The 19,268-nt window shown below is 36.4% G+C and overlaps 1 protein-coding gene across 2 annotated transcripts; it reads left to right on the forward strand.

The window, feature by feature from the left end:
* The first annotated feature begins 234 nt into the window (after positions 1-234).
* On the forward strand, positions 235-19,043 carry LOC140135738 (uncharacterized). 2 transcript variants are annotated; one of them, XR_011856565.1, is made up of 7 exons: positions 235-498; positions 7,902-7,989; positions 8,539-8,592; positions 10,242-10,281; positions 12,496-12,620; positions 17,409-18,319; positions 18,698-19,043. XR_011856565.1 is itself a non-coding variant. In XM_072157338.1 (6 exons), the coding sequence occupies exons 2-6, from the start codon at positions 7,926-7,928 to the stop codon at positions 17,507-17,509; spliced, it is 384 nt and encodes a 127-aa protein (XP_072013439.1). In that variant the 5' UTR covers positions 235-498; positions 7,902-7,925; the 3' UTR covers positions 17,510-18,379. The 2 variants fall into 2 exon arrangements, 1 of the variants encoding a protein (XP_072013439.1); XM_072157338.1 differs by lacking the exon at positions 18,698-19,043 and having other exon boundaries at positions 17,409-18,379.
* Positions 19,044-19,268: the final 225 nt, after the last annotated feature.

Consider the following 19,268-nt stretch of genomic DNA (forward strand, 5'->3'; position numbering starts at 1 on the left):
TTGTTCGACTAAGGCTACATCATTTTTAACGCATGCGTGTTCGTCAATACAGCTTTAGTCTCCTCCACCTTCGCAACACGGTACGTGGAGTGACTGGAATCACACTGACGGCGGAGGAGAATACTAGCTGGTCAGACAATTTAATTATATCAAGCATATAATACCTGAACAACTCATCGTCATTTGATCGATTTACTACAGAATATATTGTATACACAAAATATAATTTTAAAATTGTAAACCTGTTAACTTATATACTTGTGTACTAAAGTATAAGGACACGTGAATAAAATCATGTAGAAGACAAAATGGCCGCTAATCCGCCTATTGTCTAGACTTAGGCTACATCTTCCGGTTTGTTACGTAATACTAGGATGCCCATCCCTTTGTATCGATCCCTGACCCAACCCAGGCCAATCTCCCGTAGTAGCCAACTCATCATAGAACCAGCAACACAGAGAGCGAGAGCAAGCGAATTATTTCTAAATTCGAGCCAATGTGAGTTGAAAATGCCTTGGAATTATTATGTTCTTTAATGTTCTGTTAACATTTAATTCTTATACTAATTTAAACTCGCTTGCCATACCTATACGCCGTGCCTATGTATTAACATACCGTACTAATTAGTCACGATTATCGCACTTTCAGTTTCCCACGCGTTTGAACGGGAATTGGATTGCGTACTTTTTCGATGTCTAGTGAGCAAATTTTTTCAATATTTTGAGAAAATGATGTCAAATTTTCTATTCTGTATTGTTTGGTAATAATGTCTTTTGCCAATAGTATGTTTAAAGTTGTAATTTTGTGTTTTTGATCGCAAAGATCGGATATTTTCGTTCCCGATTCGAATTCTGAACCCTTCGCAAGGGTGCCGATTTCGGCAGAACTTTGACGATAATTTTGCCTTTTTTGACACTAAAATGCTTTCGATCCTTAATTTTGTTTCAACCGAGTCTTAAATTAGCAAGCACAATACGGTTGGTACCACTTTTATATACATTGATGAAATTTTAAAGATTTTTTTTTAGTTTTCTAACCGGCGCAAATCGTTAAGTGTGTATTTCCCATTGACATCCAAAATGGCGTAAGCCAGTCCTCAATATACATAGGTACGGCGTATATAGGACTGGCAAGCGAGTCTAGTACTAATTATCACTCGCCATGATTACTCCTAGGTAGGAAAAAAGAATGAGGTTCTTGTACTTAAGGGAAGGGGTATGAACGTTTGGACAGTATTTATTTTGGGACATTAGAGCACATCAGAGATATCGAATGACATTCTGAATACGAAGAATGTCCTTCTGATATCAAATAATTTTGATTTTTGGAATTCGCAATGTAATACACATTTTATGGCAAATCATTAAAAATTGATATTTTTGATATTTAACAGTACTCGAAGTAATCTGATGATTTATACTTAACGTGTATGCAGGTGGGATGAAAAGCCGAAGATCAATTGAAAATTTTGACCTTTGGTATTGAAGATATGGATTTTTTTCCCAAAACACCAAAAAAAATTAGGTCTTTTTGGGAAAAAATCCATATCTTCAATATTAAAGGTCAAAATTTTCAATTGATCGTCGGCCTTTCCTCCCAGCTACATACACTTTAAGAATATATCATTAGATTTATAAAATTTACTTCGAGGACTGTTATATATCAAAAATTCGAAAAACATCAAATTTTTATAATTAGTCATAAAATTTGTATTATATCGTGATTGTCAAAAATGAAAATTATTTGATATCAGAAAGACATGCTTCGTATTCAGAATGCAATTCGATACGTCTGAGGTGCTCTCGTGTTCAATAAAAAATACTGTCGAAACGCTCAAAACGCTCATTCCAGAACCCTTAATGTTCCGATAGCTGTTGATTTCTTGGTTTCATCTTCCTTGTAAGTTGTAACAGCTTATATTTTGGGATGTATTTTAGGAACACATAATTTTCCATGATTGTGTCCGTGTTGGGCGGTAAATACCAGGTCGAAAAAATAGTAAATACAGGTCCACCATTACCATCCAGGGGAATTTGACTGAACTGAAAGATCGGGAAATACTGGAAAATAAAAATGTAAATGCATTTCAAACGATTGATAATTTACTTAGATAGCATGTGATAAAATCTGGAATAACATGACAGTTAAAATCCAGTAAAATTACCATTGGTAGAAGGCTAATGTTTTATCTGGTATAGTGAAATAATGTTTTGGAACTTTTATAGCTTATCGCAGACACATATTGCTCACGGAAATTTTCTAAAAATAGTGTTGCAATTATTTGATAATAAATTATTCAAATTTGTTTTAATTGTAATTAAACAAAATGAACAAAGCCATATTTCTAAAAATGTATTATAACGCCGGATGTTGAGGCTCACGACTTGACTGGCCTTAATACCGATATTAATTTATTTGCAAGGTAATGCAAAACGAAATACACGCAAGTATTTTCTGTATGTTCGCCAATCTTCGTTTAATATGTAACTCTTAAGAGACTCGGCACGCAGGCCTATTTTAGAACGTGTCTCTTATTTCTTATTCTGATATCCAATATGAACCAAGAATCGGTATGACCACTTCTCGGGTCGATAATAAGAGCGAACTACTATTTTCTGTCAACACTTACAACGCTACTGACCATCATCTATTGTTATGCATAGTCGTGCTAAAGTCGAGCGATACATTTTGAAATCAATACAATTCAGAGATACGCCTTTGTGCTTTTTCTAGCTCAAAGAAAAAACTTTTTTTTCAGTAATGTCATATAAAAACATAGTACATGGATATACCTTTAAAAAAAAAAATCCTAGGCATAAAATGGTTTCTTTTACGGTAAGATTTTTTTTTATTTGTAAGCACCTGAACTTCGTCCATGAGCTTTTTCTGGGTTATAATTGTTAGCGTTTTCATAACGCAATTGCCTTTAAAGATTTTTTGTTTAAAATGAAAAGAACTGACTCTCCAGTCTGTTCTTTTTGTCAGAAAAAACTGAAACAATAGTTCCCATTTTTTGTGAATGTGATTTAGTTATTCCACTTTGGGATGAAATACAAAATATTTTTTATTTATAGACAGGAGATGTCTTTCAATTTAATAACTCCCATAAAATCTTTTGTATTACTGGTAACTTCTTTTTAACTTGAATAATTTTATGTACTAAATTTTACATTTTCAGATGCAAATTCCAGGATAAAATTCCCAATTTAAGTGGTTTAAAATCATTCCTTAAAATTCAAAGAGACTGAATATCACATTGCATTGAAGAGATAAACTTTCTCTTCATTATAAAAAGTGGGCTTAGTTGTTACAATGTGCAAGTTCTTGGTAGTTGTTGACTAAATGTTGTTATGCTGTTTTTTGTCTTTGGTTTTGTGGGTTGTTGTTGTTTAATTGTTTGTGTGTGTCCTAAATGTCACGCCTAAGTTTAACACAGGTAACATTCATTATGATTTTCTGCTAATATTGACTGAAAAAGTGAAAATAATTGCTTTTCATTAAGTCGAGAAAATATATTTTAACGTGAAAAGGTGTAGCTCACAATTTTGGCAATTTCAATAGCGAATTCAATCGCTTCCCGTGCCAAATTAAATGACTGAGTGAGCCTTGCACAGCGTCATCATCCCTATATCTTCGTGTCAAAAATTGCCGTGATAGTACAGCGAATCCTCTCATTTTTCAACAGCTACGCATGGCGATTTTGTTCGAGATAGGCCGAGCGACTCAGGCTAAGCATACCATTTACACCATATGACTATCATATGAGATACCACAGTTTCTATTCTACACATTATTACGATTTGCGCATGCTCTAATACCCCATATGATGTTGCTATTACAAGAAAATTCGATTTGTTTTCAGGTAAAACCCAGGTTTTGTTTCCAGTACACTAACTTGAAATGCAATACACTAATTAGCGGCGACTGCTGTTTGCTGTGGATATATTTTACCGCATTTTATCCGTAACGATTTTTAAATCGTTCATCAAAATTGTGATATATTTAATTTTGAGAATGACAATTATACTTTATAGGTATAAAGGAACACGTTTAGCCCATTCAGTTAAGATCCAGGTGTTGTATAGAATATTCAATCACACGTCTATAACACAATGCATATGTAAACTTTCTTTATCTGTGTCAATAATAGAATATTGATTTCAATAGAATTGAATACATTTTGAGTTTGTACTTTACCACTGAGCGATCTAGCGATCGATTTCTAGCCAATCAGATAGGACTCCTTTCTTGCGTTCGGTGAAATACCAATCGCCCGTCGCTCACCAACGGAGTATGGAGCCGTATGGAAAATATATTTATAATACAGGGTGTTGACAATAACAATAGCCATCGAGTGACTAGCGTGCTGAGTGATCAACGGTTTGACTCGCTTCTTTGTATTATTTTAAATATTTTTGTTATTATATTTGTATTGTATATTTTGTGCAATGAGATGAAATAAACTGTGAAAGTATGAAAGTATCAGATGAAACTTGTTTATCAAATCGTGAACATTTGTACTTCCAAACAAGTTATATAAATCACAATTCATATTACTTATATATTATCTTATTAAATTGCATATACCATAATCACACATTAACATGGCTTCTCTGTTTAAATTACTAGTATACCAAATCGGGTTTCGGTAATAATAAATGTCTATTCCTCCCATTATTTGGAACACGCAAGTTTTGGTGGGAAAAAGATGTACCGATTGTTAGAGGTTTCTGATCAAAAGGGTACGGAGTTGTAAACATCTATTTCCGTGAGGAACTAGTTTTTTTATGTGATCTAAATGAAAATAACTTTGCACTGAAGAACTGTTTTGTTAAACTAATTTTTATCAAATTTAATGAACTTACAATGAGCTTCCCGGTACAAAAATAAAGTATTGTCAAACCAGTATTTGACTAGGTATTTACTAGTAGATTTTATGTTGACAAGTATTCCCCAGGATTTCTGGTATTCAGAGATGCCATGCACTTTCTTTCTTCTATCCGAATACACAAAGTCAAAATTTTCACAACTTTATTCATCTTCGGGCCAGTGGCGGCACCAGGAATTTTTTTCGGGGGGCAAAATTGCCACAAAAAGTGGAAATATACGTACCTGTACTTTGGGGGTTTGCCTCAAAAGTGTGGGGGGGGACTGGGGAAAAGAAAAGTATGGAGGGCAAAGTGGCATCTTTGTGGTGTATGTTGCTTGGTGGTATTCCGAGTTATCATGGTTGAAGGAATATACTATTAGTATTATTTGGCAGCTAGTATATTGGCCAATCCTGAATTATATCGATTAATAATAAGCAATTAATCCTGTTACATCACTACTTCCACTTCGAATACGCTTATTACGTACAGGTTCCATTGAAGGATGTATAATAATACCACTTTATTCCTTTGATTTGTATTTGCTGGATGGTGAATCATATTCATGATATTGTCAGGCTCTCTTGTAACATCAAAATTGATCCCCGTTGTGTGTTTCTTTTGTTCTGTTTCACGATGATTAACTCCATTTCCGGCTCTATTTCATTTAATTTTTTTTTTTAAACCATTTAAATAATACCACTTTATTCCTTTGATTTACATTTGCTGGATGGTGAATCATATTGTCCGGTTTGTGATTTCAATTTCCTATTGTAACATCAAAATTGATCCCCGTTGGTTATTTTGTTTGTTCTGTTTCACGATGATTAACTCCATTTCCGGCTCTATTTCATTTAATATTTTTTTTAAACCATTTAAATAATACCACTTTATTCCTTTGATTTACATTTGCTGGATGGTGAATCATATTGTCCGGTTTGTGATTTCAATTTCCTATTGTAACATCAAAATTGATCCCCGTTGGTTATTTTGTTTGTTCTGTTTCACGAAGATTAACTCTGTTTTCGGCTCTATTTCCTTTAATGATAATTTAAAAAAACACTTAAACTTGATACTGTAAATCATAGTCATCTTTTTCACAAACTTGAAAAATAATGGATAATTACCAAATTTCTGTAGCCATTTATAACACATCTGCTTACGGAACTGGCACTTGCAGTATTATTATTATTGGAAGAAGGGCCCAACTCCGGCTCATATTAAGACCTGTACCGTTTCCATGGAAGAATCATATATAACTTCGAATGTATGTAATGTTGTATGTTCATGTATTAAAGGTCCCCTGAAGATGAAAACATTCTGCCTATAAAACTTTTCTAAATATTAAGTTTTTTCTTAATATCTCAAAACAGTTTTAACGGAGTTGGGCCCTTCTTCCACTCAGGTATTCAATTGTAATTCCTGCCTGGCAAATCATACAAGGCAAACGTACTTTTCGCAATAACCTTCGAACCGATGTTAGAAATGGGAAATTTTGGAGGGACAAGGGGAAAAAAGAGAAAGGAAAGGGAAAAGAAAAAAAGAAGGGGAGAGGAAAGGAAAGAAGAAGAAAAAAGAAAGAAAGAGGAAGGAATGAAGAGAAAAGGAAGAGGGAGTGGGGGAAGAGAAAGGATAAAGAAGGAATGAAAAGCAACAGAGACGAAACGAGAATAAATAAAGAGGGAAAAATGAAAAAACAAAACGGAAGCCTAAGAGGGAGGGAAGAAGGACTAGGGAACGGGAAATGAAAGGGAAAATGAGGTGAAGAAAACAACTTGCATGTTTATTGTGGAGAAGCAATTCACAAGGGGAAGGAGTGAAAGAAAGGGTAAGAAATTGAAAAATACGAAGAACGAAAGGAAATTTAAGGAGAAGGGGAAGTAATTTAGGGGGAAGTAATTTAATGGAAGGGGAAGGAATGAGAGAAAGGGGGAAGGAATTGAACCTTACACTTTTTACATGGTAAAATGTTCACATAAAAATGGATAAAAACGTTACAAATGTATTCAAAGAGGCCAATACCAATATTGGCCTAGAAAAAGGGGTCATTCATAATTATATTAAAAGGCCGAAAATGCTACCCATGTTTCCGGCTACCCATGTTGGTTTTTTTCAAAATGTTCACAACGTTTTCTGAAAATAGCTAAATTTGGGATCAAGTTGTAAAAAATAAGACAACTTGAGTTAAATTTGGTTGAAATTCTTTACTTTTGGTATATCGATGGGTCCAAATTTCATGAAAAAATTTGTATATTGATGGGTCCACTCTCAAATTCTCAGCGACACACCCCTGCCCAAACCAAACAGGCGGTAACATGGGTATGTTTATTTCAAGGCATTGATAGTCTTGCAAATATGGGATAACTTTACTCTGGGATATCCAATATGATGGTATAAACTGGCAAAAACAGGTTATTGCATTTCGTTTTTCGTTTAAAAACGTCAATCCATATAAATCAAGGAGGGTTCCCACCTGACCCCTCAGATTTGGTTTATATTTTTACGTTGTACCTGTAGAAATATTAAAAACGAAGTTTGAGGTCTGTAGCTCTTACTGATTTTCTGTGGCAGCCATTTTCAGACTTTCTCGATGACAGAGCCCTAAAATTCACATTTCACATGTTTTTGTTCGAGTTGCAACCCCCTCCCACACCCCTTACCAAAAATTACAATTTTTTTGTACAAATCACCAAATACGTGTAGTGCAAATATTTCCGGTGGAATCTATACAGTTTTTAATCGTATTAATGCGTTTGATATATGTGACTCCTCGCCACAACTGAGCCCGGATGTCGCCAGTGCCACTATTGAGATATGCTCCATCGAACTTAACAATAAACAATAGGAAAGAAAGGATTTATTGACTGTTTTATTGATTTTTCACTACTTAAATGTCAAGTACTATAGACATGATATACATCATTTTAAAGCTAATTTCAAGCAGAATATTTTGGTTGAATATCTCAAAAATGATGATTGGCGACATCCGGGCTCAGTTGTGGCGAGGAGTCACATATATAATTTCGTTTTCAGTATACAACAATAATTATTGACATCATGAAGATCTTGTCGACCATATTCATTGGAGTACTGGCAATCTCCGTGGTTGCAGGTTATCAAGGTAAATAATATAATATTCAACCAAAGACACTTGATTGGACCCATCAATAACGCTATGTGAAATCCACCATATTTTACTGTTACGGACCAAAATAGAATATTATTTATTTTTCAAAATCTGGTATAGTCTGAAAAACATGAAAAGGGGGGGGGAGGGCAAGCGGGGAAAACATAATAATTGAGGGGGCAGGCATCGTTCATGCTGCTTGGGTTTGTAAGCGTGTCAATACCCTCGTCACACTGGTGACACGGGGGGGGGGGGGGGTCTGAGGAGTCTTGGAATCTGCCTAGAATGTGTCCCCGGAACAGTGGCGTAGATGTCTTTTTGACTTTGGAGGGATGGTTTTGGACCAGCACCTTTTTGGCGGCAAAAGAAGTTTATGGTACAAATGCGCATAATGTGCATTATAAGGGCTATCATTATACCAATTCAGAGCCATGCGGCTGCTTTATTTGGTCTATGTGGTACATATCCAATCATAATGTCTTCTCATAATTCATAGGGAACAATGTCCGAAAAAAATTCAAATCCGTTTTATTCTATGTGTAGACACTGATCTGCGAACGTTGCTGAATGAATTGAAACAAAGAGCCGATTCTCGTGGTAAGTTAGACAATTCCCTATAATAATTGAAGACCGAATTAGACTAGTTTGCATATGACGTCCTGTCAACCAGACCAAAAATGCTGTACTGCGCAGGTCAGCAACCAATCACGTCGCGCCTTTGCCCTGACATCAGACGCAAACTGATCTTTTTAATTCGGTCTTCAATTATAGCTGGGCCTTAACAATAGTTATGATTCCAAACTTGTTGTAAACATAAGTCAGTGTTCTGTGTTATTCCCTTCTGTTGTGAAAAAAATGCTATTTCCAGACTGAGTATCCCCAAAAGGGTTACAAAGTAGAAAATGAATCGTATTTTGAGATGGTACAACAAAACATGTAATTTTCCTGATGTTATTTTATTCATCATTTCTGTGTCTGCTAAGTTTCCAGTCCGCGTCTTAAAAGGGCATTTTGTCGTGATCCACAACCTCACACCTCCCCACCCCACCCCCTCCAACCCCACCACCACCACACCCGGGATTCATGACGAAAAATTGACTAATTTTGATTGGTGACATCAAATGTGGCGATCATCTTAAGAATATTGAATTTAAAGGGCCTTTTTAAAATGATTTGCTCTGATTTGGTGTGTGGTGTCATAGATGTGCTAACATAGCCTGCTAACATGGCTAGTGATTAAGCTGAAAGTCGTGTTACTGTGTGTTAAAGACAAAATAGACATTTTACATAAAATTGGAAGGTAGTATGAACGGATAATCAGGCTTGCAGCAAAATAGCCACAATAGCAAATCAGAATTGTCTATTAAAAATAAACTAAAAATAAGTCTTCACTTCATCAATTTTAAGAGTTTCATACAAATTCTAACATTTCTTATGTAAGCTTATTTTTTTTATTTTTTGAAAATTACCTAAATTTTTCCTCTTTTTAGCCTGCATGGAGTGTGCTATGGTTTCTAAACTTTCGGGGATGGTGTATAAACTTAATACCTAAATTTTTTCTACAGCATTTTTAGATTAAATGTTTAATATCTTCGAAAAACAAATTTTCATTTTAATATTGGGGAAATTTATAACTTGAAAAAGAAACATTTAATTAACAAAAAGCTGGCAAGAGAATGTTTGATTACCTTTCAAATGACACATTGATTGTTAGCTCAAAAATATTAGAATTTAAGTAATTTAGTATTTCTAGAAAAAAGCACTAACATTACCATTAAATATCTCCTTTGATAAGACTTAATATCTTGGGAAAAATAATATTCTTGACTTATGAAGAAGAAAACGCACCATTATCAATACGATTAGGCTTACATATTAGGCTATATTAATGGGTAATATCTAAAAGGCGTTGTTTGTCACTATTCCGGCAAGTGCGTTAAAGCAAGGTGCGTGGGTTCGAATCCACCCGGTAGAAAAACTTGCGTGTTTTTTAATGATCATTTTGGGAATTGGATATACTGGTATTAGTTTCATGGCCATGATAGCGGCAGGGTGCGGCCTCCGGGTTCGAGGCCCTCCTGTGCAAAGTTTCCTGTTTAAAAGTGGGGCTATAGGCGACCTCCCCCCCCCCGCCCCATTACATTTTTATATACAAAATTGATAGACACAATCTCTTGAATAATACACGGAACCAAATTATTGAAATTGTACTACTTATTGAAACAATATTGTTTTCAATTTCTTAGACGCAGCAGCTATAGATACGAACAAGAGGGATAATGAAGGGTAAGTAGAAAGGAAAGTACGTACGTATAAAGTATGTCCCCCAAATAGCGAATGCTCGTATTTTGTTAGGGTCTGTGCAATAATTATAAACTTACAAATGGCATGCCAAACAAATGCTTTCCCCCGGCCTGCCAAAAATCCCTCCGCGGGCTGCTAAAAAATCTTTACCCCCCCACCCTTTGCACAATTGTTTGGGATCCCAAATTGCAAATCTTAAATCGGTTAGATATCGATCGCAGCGACTAGGAGAATTAGCATAATAGCGTTTCCGTATTTTTTCCTATCTTGGAGATTTAAAAAGCGCCCCATGTATGCAATAAATCAGCCGCACCCTTCTCGGCGTGCCAAAATTGCTTACCCCCCATGCTTTTTTCTTGTTTAATGACTACACAATTCTTACCCGTCCCCAAAGGAATATTGTTGCACGCTCTGCTTAGTGTAAATTATTTGCGTCGATTTGGTTCAGCGTTAGGTCACCCATCTTAGCATAGTAGCCTACTTTTTGTGGGACCTGAGAGCACATCCATGCGCGTATTTTGGTGGGGGCTTTGGGGCGCGAGCCTCGGGGTAAAAGCAGTGCGCGGCAAAAAAGAAGGGGCGGCGGAAGAAGGAGCGGCAAAAATAATTTTTAAAGAAAAATAAACCTTTTCTCTCCCTTTTGTTAAGGGGGCGGCAACTTCTGACCCCCCCGAAGAATCGGCCACGGTACGCCACTGCCCAGATAACATGCATAAGTTGGCCCAACGTTGGTTTTCGAACGCCAATCTTGGCATCGGCATTATTTTGCTGCCCGTATTGGGCCAATCTTGGCTTACCATCGGTAATCTTCATATTGGCATTACAGTGGCAGCCTCAACTGGTCCAATATAGGCCCAATATTTGGCCCAAGCCCAATCTTGGACCAGTCTTGGGGCCCATGAGCAAATGATATTGGGCCATTATTGAACATAAATTGGGCCACCATCGGACCAATATCGCCATGTTATCTGGATGACATCAGACAAACCAAATTGCATTCTGAATACAAGGAATGTCCTTCTGATAACAAATCATTAATATACACCCCATTCAATCAGACACTTTGATTTAAACAGGTCCATAGTATTACCCTGAACTGATATATGCTGTCTTCTGAAGGTATTTATTTACCTCCAGTGGTTCAAAGGGTTAGACCTACAAAATGAAAACCTGTAATGATAATAACCATGTCGTTAACTCTCTTCACGCGGGTGTCGACTGCAGACGACATGTTTAAAAAAAAATTCAAAATTCACAAATTTCATAAATGTAAATTTTCATGACCATATTTGGAATCAGCATGCAAAAATGCATTAAAATGAGTACAAACAAGCCTAGTATTGGTTCAGTAGTTCTTAAGATAGCTCTTGATATTTTGAGAAAATATTTCAAAACTTCAACTCTTTCCGTTGAAGCGCATGGCTAGCACGCAGAGCATTAAGTATTAATTTGGGACACTTAAAGGGGTATTTCCCCGGGGGGGGGGGGGGCACTCAACTTTAGAAGTGACGGGTATGTGCCTACCGGCGTCCCGAAGTAGGGGCCTATCGGGTACAAAGCGTTATTTAAAAAAGGGGTCATTGGGTACAAACAAAATAAAAAGGGGTCATCGGTTATAATATTTTGAAAAAGGGGGTCATTGAGTATAAGATTTCAAAAAAGGGTCATCAGGTAGAAAATTTTGAAAAAATAGAGCAAAATTTTGAAAATTTCGGCATAATTTTGAAAAAATTGAGCAAAATTTGAACGTTTCGGCATTATTTTTTGGCATTTTGATGATGGTATAGAAATGATGCTCTCTAGAAAAAAAAGGGGGTCATTGGGTAGCCGCAACCAAAAAAGGGGTCATTGGGTAGCCGCAACTAAAAAAAAAAAAAAAAAAGGGTCATCGGTTATGACTTTTAAAAAAAGGGGGTCATCGGGTATAGTCGACTTCAAAAGAGGGGGCCTATTGACAGGCACATACCGTCACTTCCAAAGTTGAGTGCCCCCCCCGGGGGTATTTCCACTTTCTCCAAAAAGTTGAGATTTTAATACCACTGTAAAACCTTTTCCTATGAGCTATGTTGTCATTCATTTGCAGTTTGACAATATATATTTTACTGGCTTAAAAAAAGAAACCACGAAATGCTGTCAAATTGCTCCAAAACCCATATGCGCACACTCTACGAGAAACAAACTTTTATCTCACTACAGGAATGAAAAAAGATTCATATCAGTGAGCCATTCACAAGCATGCTTCTCGGACTTAAATACTTACCGTAAACCAGGTATATGCCCCACACGGCGTAGCGAAGATATCCAGCAGTTGGGCATGCAAGGTAAGGTATATATCCCTACACAGCGGTGTAGGTCCTTCTTGGGCGGTAGGTTTAAAAGATTAAAGACCTTTTTCCCTCTTTCCCATCATGCACTATTCCAGGGGGGTATGAGTGTCGCAAAATACATCATCTCCCCGGGGGAGTACAGAGTTATGTTCATTACATTCTGGAATACAGACATTTCGGCTGGTGCCTTCATCACAAAAAAGGAATCCCCGATCATCACGATAATGGCGCGCGATCACTAATACCTTTCGGGGGCAAAAAACAACATTTCTATGCCTTATGGACATGGCGTCGTCGCCAAAAAAAGTTTCCTGCTATTGAAACCTAACTTTCTATACATTTTATAGACCTAATGGTGAAAAACTAATGACGGGACACGCAGTGATATTTTGTCGGCGTCCGTTTCACTTTTTTTTCGGAGATGAAAATAAGACGTAAACAGAATCTCTTACACAGATGTTCTGCATCGCTTCGTAACTGCATCACTCGTATTCAATAATTGCATAATTAGTAACATCGATGGCCTTTACGATAATCCGCATATATGGAATCAGTATGCCCATATTAAGACAAAATAATTGCAAAGGCCTGGCAAAGACCATCGGATGCACTAGCCTGAGTCCCTGGCCTATCACTCGCAAAATGGCGGACAAACATGGCGGCGGCGATACAGCACAGTGTAACGGCCGTGCGTATATTCGAGACTGGAGGATTTAGTCTACGGATGCACACGATCTATGAGGATGAACTACGTCATACCCCCCTGGAATAGTGCATTGTGGGATACAGGGGAAAAGGTCAATAGAGTACCGAAGTGTGACGTCATGAAATTTTCTTTTTTGCATTTCAGCATTTTCATGACCATATTTCAGTAGAACATGATGAAAAACATCCACATTCCAAATTTGGTGGGAATCGGATCATGAGGGCCCGAGATATGACCGCATGAATACCTAATTAGCTCCATTGAAATCAGTGTAAATTGGCCTGGTTCATATGACTGTTTAACGGCCATATCTCGGGCCCTCATGATCCGATTCCCACCAAAGTTTTTCATCATTTTCTACTGAAATATGGTCATGAAAATGCTGAAATGCAAAAAAAGTTTTTTGTGACGTCATTATTTCGGTACTCTATAGGTAGTCTCCACGGCAGCCAGTTTGGTTCCGCTCCCTCCACACAAACAGTCTGCCAATGATAACGAACTGGTCCTTTTTGATTGGCTAACGGTTTTTTTGGGCGGCGCGGTCACTGGACTTTCGCGATTCGTCTTTCTTGCACCATGTGAGATAGTGATCATAGTGTGAAATGAGTATAGTCTGGTAACTTAGAAAAAAAAGGTCCTACTCGTCGGACTAAGTCGACGTCTAAAAATGCATGCCGCCATGGTCAGAAGATCCCTCTTTTCAACAGAATAGTGTGAATAAAAAATATTGAGATATAAACGTTTGGACGATTTCAAATTGACAACCTACAATCCCGGTCACAATTGTTAGAACACTTTAACATGAGTACTTCAATTATGCCCATTATGCCCCCATTCCCCCGATCAATGTTGGTAGTTTTTTTTTTTTTTTGGTCATGCATCCCTAAAGACATCAAACATTGATTGGTGATGAAGGGGAGGGTTGTAGTATATACTATAGCAGCAGGAAACGAATCAGACTTTACATTAAAGAAAGCTAAATTTTAGTATGTTATTTTAAAGTATAACCAAAATAGGGGTTAAAACAATCCTGCTTTTACACAAGTGTTCAAACAACTTATAACCGGGATTGTAGCTCTGCCTAGAGACGAAGAAGGGGGAATTCTTTCTAATAGTATATTAACCAGGGAAGTGACTTCCCTGGTAAAACGTACGAACTCATGATTTTTATGGGGGTCATTATGTTGTAATAGGTACACAAGTCCAGTGTGGAAGAAAATGATAAAATAGTGTATTAAAAGTAAATCTAGGAGAAAACCACGTGGTTTCTAAAAATCTGTTAAAGCCTTAATGTACGATTTCCGTCAAATTTTAATTTTGTTATTCTTTATTCAAAATGTTAAAATAATATTAGTAATAACTGCCGGGAAGGGTTGCTGTCCATTTTAAGTTGAAATAACAAGTAAAAGTGAAAGAAACCCCACTGGTTATTTTGGACATTTAACATTCAGTTCTATGGGAGGACTTATTCGATTTATATATTTTAAAAAGTATTTAGGGGGGAACTTAAGTTGTGGACCCTATGGTTATAGGTACGTATCAAATTTGTCCCTTCCCATCGGGTGATACTTTATCCGGAAAAGTACAAGTTACCTCACTTTTTGGATAATGAGGTATTTTTGTATTTTATATTGTTCAACTTGGCAGCAGTCTCAATTGAAAAAAAAGTGCGACCTTTATTTGTACTCTTCTTCTTTTTCATAACGTATGAATACTTAATTTTTAACCCCTATATCTTGAATATGAATGTGTTATAGAACCTTATAAGGAAGCTACAAAAGTTGATTGATTTGGAAGAGTAATGGGGTGCATATTTTTGTTAACATCTTGAATGTGTTATAGGACCATAAAAGGAAGTCAAACTTGGTTTTGTAGAGTTCTGGGGAAGATGCACACTAAATCCCCGTATACTGGACTAAGTTGAATACTTCCCAACGTCTTATAACGGGCCCCGGGTAACGGGCCCTTCTTAGGGCGAGAGGGATTTTGGTGTGCGATGCGTGGAGCGATGCAATGTTATACTGACTGAGGCTGTGGAGTATTTAAGTGATTTGTGACTGATTTCTTTGTTTGCTTAATTGACTATAATTTTTATGCTTATGATTTCATCATATTATTCGGCCCAGCCCTTTCGATTGGGCAATGACACGCCTTTTCAAGAGGGGGAGAGGCATTTTCACGGCGGTATAATATATAGTAGGACATGGTTTGTTTTTGGTCATAGTTGGGTAAGGATTAAAAACATTTAGTGTATTATTTGAATCTGGTTGGGGAGGTGTTTGTTTTGATCATAGTGTGTCAAGTTTTTGTGGCTCATACATGTCATAGTAATAGTTAGTGATTTTTTTTCAAATACCGTCCCCCTCCCACTTTGAAGTCTTCCTCCAAAGTATAATGGTTTATTCCATAGATACCACAACCAAGCACGCGACACTCCGGAGGACAGAAAATGGGACTCTCGTGCTGGTCTCCTGCATAACGTGTAAAGTCTATGGAGATCAGAATCCCGCTATCTCTAATAGAGAAAAAGGTTCACTATACCTAAAAAAAGGTCCGCTACTTCTAAGGTTCGATATCACTAATTTAGAATAAGGTTCGCTAGTTCTAAGGTTCGATATCACTAATTTTAAATAAGGTTCGCTATCACTAATTTAAAATAAGGTTCGCTATCACTAATTTTGAATAAGGTCCGCTATCACTAATTTATTGAAGGTTCGCTATCTTTAAGGTTCGTTATCACTAATTCCAATAAAGGTCCGCTATACCTAAGGTTCGCTATCACTAATTTTGTTTCAGGTTCGCTATCCCTAATTAATTAAGGTTCGCTATCTCTAAGGTTCGTTATCACTAATTTCGATTAAGGTTCGCTATACCTAAGGTTCGTTATCACTAATCTTAAAAAAGGTCCACTATCTCTAATTTTAAATTAGGTCCGCTATCTCTAATTTCAAATAGGTCCGCTATCTCTAATTTTAAATAAGGACCGCTATAGCGAACCTTATTTGAAATTAGAGATAGCGAACCTTATTTAAAATTAGAGATAGCGAACCTTATTTAAAATTAGAGATAGCGAACCTTATTTAAAATTAGAGATAGCGAACCTTATTTAAAATTAGTGATAGCGAACCTTAGAGAGATAGCGAACCTTAGAGATAGCGAACCTTAGAGATAGCGAACCTTAGAGATAGCGGACCTTATTTAAAATTAGAGATAGCGAACCTTAGGGATACCGGGATTGTTAAAATGAGAGATAGCGGACCTTATTTTAAATTAGTGATAGCGAACCTTTGAGATAGCGAACCTTCAATAAATTAGTGATAACGGACCTTATTTAAAATTAGAGATAGCGAACCTTATTTAAAATTAGTGATATCGAACCTTAGAAACACCGAACCTTTTTCAAAATTAGTGATATCGAACCTTAGGTATAGCGGACCTTTTTCGTAATTAGTGATAACGAACCTTAGAGATAGCGAACCTTAGAGATAGCGAACCTAGAGATAGCGAACCTTAGAGATAGCGAACCGTAACCTTGCAAGTTAATTGTACGGAGTGTCTTATCTCATAGTATAAGATCTTTTACTTTGCCACAACTCATTATTTTGTATTCATTATATATTGAATATACCTTAGAGATAGCGAACCTTAGAGATAGCGAACCTTAGAGATAGCGGACCTTATTTGAAATTAGAGATAGCGAACCTTAGGGATACCGGGATTGTTAAAATTAGAGATAGCGGACCTTATTTTAAATTAGTGATAGCGAACATTTGAGATAGCGAACCTTCAATAAATTAGTGATAACGGACCTTATTTAAAATTAGAGATAGCGAACCTTATTTAAAATTAGTGATATCGAACCTTAGAAACACCGAACCTTTTTCAAAATTAGTGATATCGAACCTTTTTCGTAATTAGTGATAACGAACCTTAGAGATAGCGAACCTTAGAGATAGCGAACCTTAGAGATAGCGAACCGTAACCTTGCAAGTTAATTGTACGGAGTGTCTTATCTCATAGTATAAGATCTTTTACTTTGCCACAACTCATTATTTTGTATTCATTATATATTGCAGGTGCTCTCGCTTTCCTGAAAAGAGAGATGGTGAAACGAGACCTTTTTCACGAATGCTGTGTTGAGACCTGCGACACTGAAGAAATTAAAGAAACTTGCTGAATGAATACGAGCAAAGTTGATTTAACTCTTTCCACGCGGGTGTCGACTGCAGACGACAAGTTAAAAAAAATACAAAATTCAAAAATTTCGAAATTGTACATTTTCATGACCATATTTGACATCAGCTTGAAAAATGCATTAAAATGAGTACAAACAAGCCTAGTATTGGTTCAGTGGTTCTAAAGATAGCTCTTGAAATTTTGCGAAATTATCGCAAAACTTGGACTTTTTATGTTGAAGCCTATGGCTAGCACGCAGAGCATTAAACTTTCATTCAATACAAGTATGGGATATTAGGTCAATATTTAATGTAACAACACATACGAGCATACACAGTATACGGCAAGTAATATAATTCGAATTTAGGCAATTCATCAATTAGCCACGGGGAAGCATGTTAGACGACCAGTAAATGGACTATCCATCCACACACTAAAGAAAATGCCAGTTTTTGAAACTTTGCATGAAATTCCTCAAAACCAAACAAGTTTCTTACGCCACGGGGGACTCTGAAACTTTTATATCTTATGAAAAACCTAATTTACAGAATATTTACCTACGAATATAAAAATCTATTGACGGACATTCTTGTTATACACTTACAAACTTGGGCAAAACCCACATATTTTTGGTCTATGGTCACGTTACTGCTTTCCTATCCAAAAGTACAGGAAGACCACCCACAGAGTAAAGCTCACATTTGACTTTCCATGCTTCCTGTCTGTAAGCAGTAATGGCTGCCCACAGTTTTGGCATCAATGAATTGTTTGATACGAATTAATCAATTACTGGCCTGTACTTTCTCATAAGGCCAAAAAAATATTGTTGTGTTGCCCTCAAGTAGAAAAATGGGAAATTTGAGTAAAACGATCGAATATTTTTTTTTTTCTTTTCTTTTTTTTTTTAAACCTTCAGTTTTTAAAAATCCCTCAAATATTAAATAATGCTTGTTCAAACAGAGGACATTTGTCAATTTTGACTTCTGGCTACCTGTTAGACAACAATTAAAGACTAGTCTTACAATGAAATATTAATTTTAAGTGAAAAACATTGAGTTTTTGAACAAATCTGTAAAAATCATCATTCCAAAAAAAATAAATAATAATAATAAAATTGCGACCCTGATTTTTCAGGATTTGGGGTAGGACGGTTGAGGGCAACACAACAATATATTTTTTTTGGCCCAAGCTCGATTCACAACATGGCACGTGACTCCCATTACAACTTGCTCTGGTACAGTGCATTACCTGAGTGAGTGTGTCTGTCGTGTAATTTAGAATAATATTGTAAATAAAACTGACAAATTGGTAAAAATATGAATATTATGGAAACTTATCTTTATTTTCAAACTAACATGTCACATGCTAAACTATAAGCAATTTATTTAGACAATAGTACATAGTAAGTGTAATTGATAGAATTATTTCTTTTATCGACCGAACTGTGTTTCTACCTCAGCGCATAACAAATTGATCATATTTATATATAGTATAGGCATGTACTTGTCTGTATACTGTGCTTATTTTGGAGAGTGAATTACTGGCATGCAGTGCATTGTCAATGTTTGGAACTGATTACAAACCATCATAATTATGGATATTCTTTTCCGATTTTCCTTGAGTGTCTCCTCACTCTACTACGTGTGGGTCATATGTGTATCCCCTACATGCTCTACCAATCTACCATTTGAGACCTTCGAGAACAATGCTTCTTTCAATAATGAGCCACAGTTTGACAAAGCCCAAGATAGCTTTAACCA

This window comes from Amphiura filiformis, chromosome 16 (assembly GCF_039555335.1).
Source record: "Amphiura filiformis chromosome 16, Afil_fr2py, whole genome shotgun sequence".
NCBI lineage: Eukaryota > Metazoa > Echinodermata > Ophiuroidea > Amphilepidida > Amphiuridae > Amphiura > Amphiura filiformis.

Excerpts from the sequence above, each read along its gene's own strand:
- LOC140135738 (XM_072157338.1), top strand. The coding sequence starts at position 7,926 with ATGAAGATCTTGTCGACCATATTCATTGGAGTACTGGCAATCTCCGTG. Across the intron at positions 7,990-8,538 it reads CGTGGTTGCAGGTTATCAAG|ACACTGATCTGCGAACGTTG; the intron begins GTAAATAATATA and ends TTCTATGTGTAG. Across the intron at positions 10,282-12,495 it reads AACAAGAGGGATAATGAAGG|GAATGAAAAAAGATTCATAT; the intron begins GTAAGTAGAAAG and ends ATCTCACTACAG.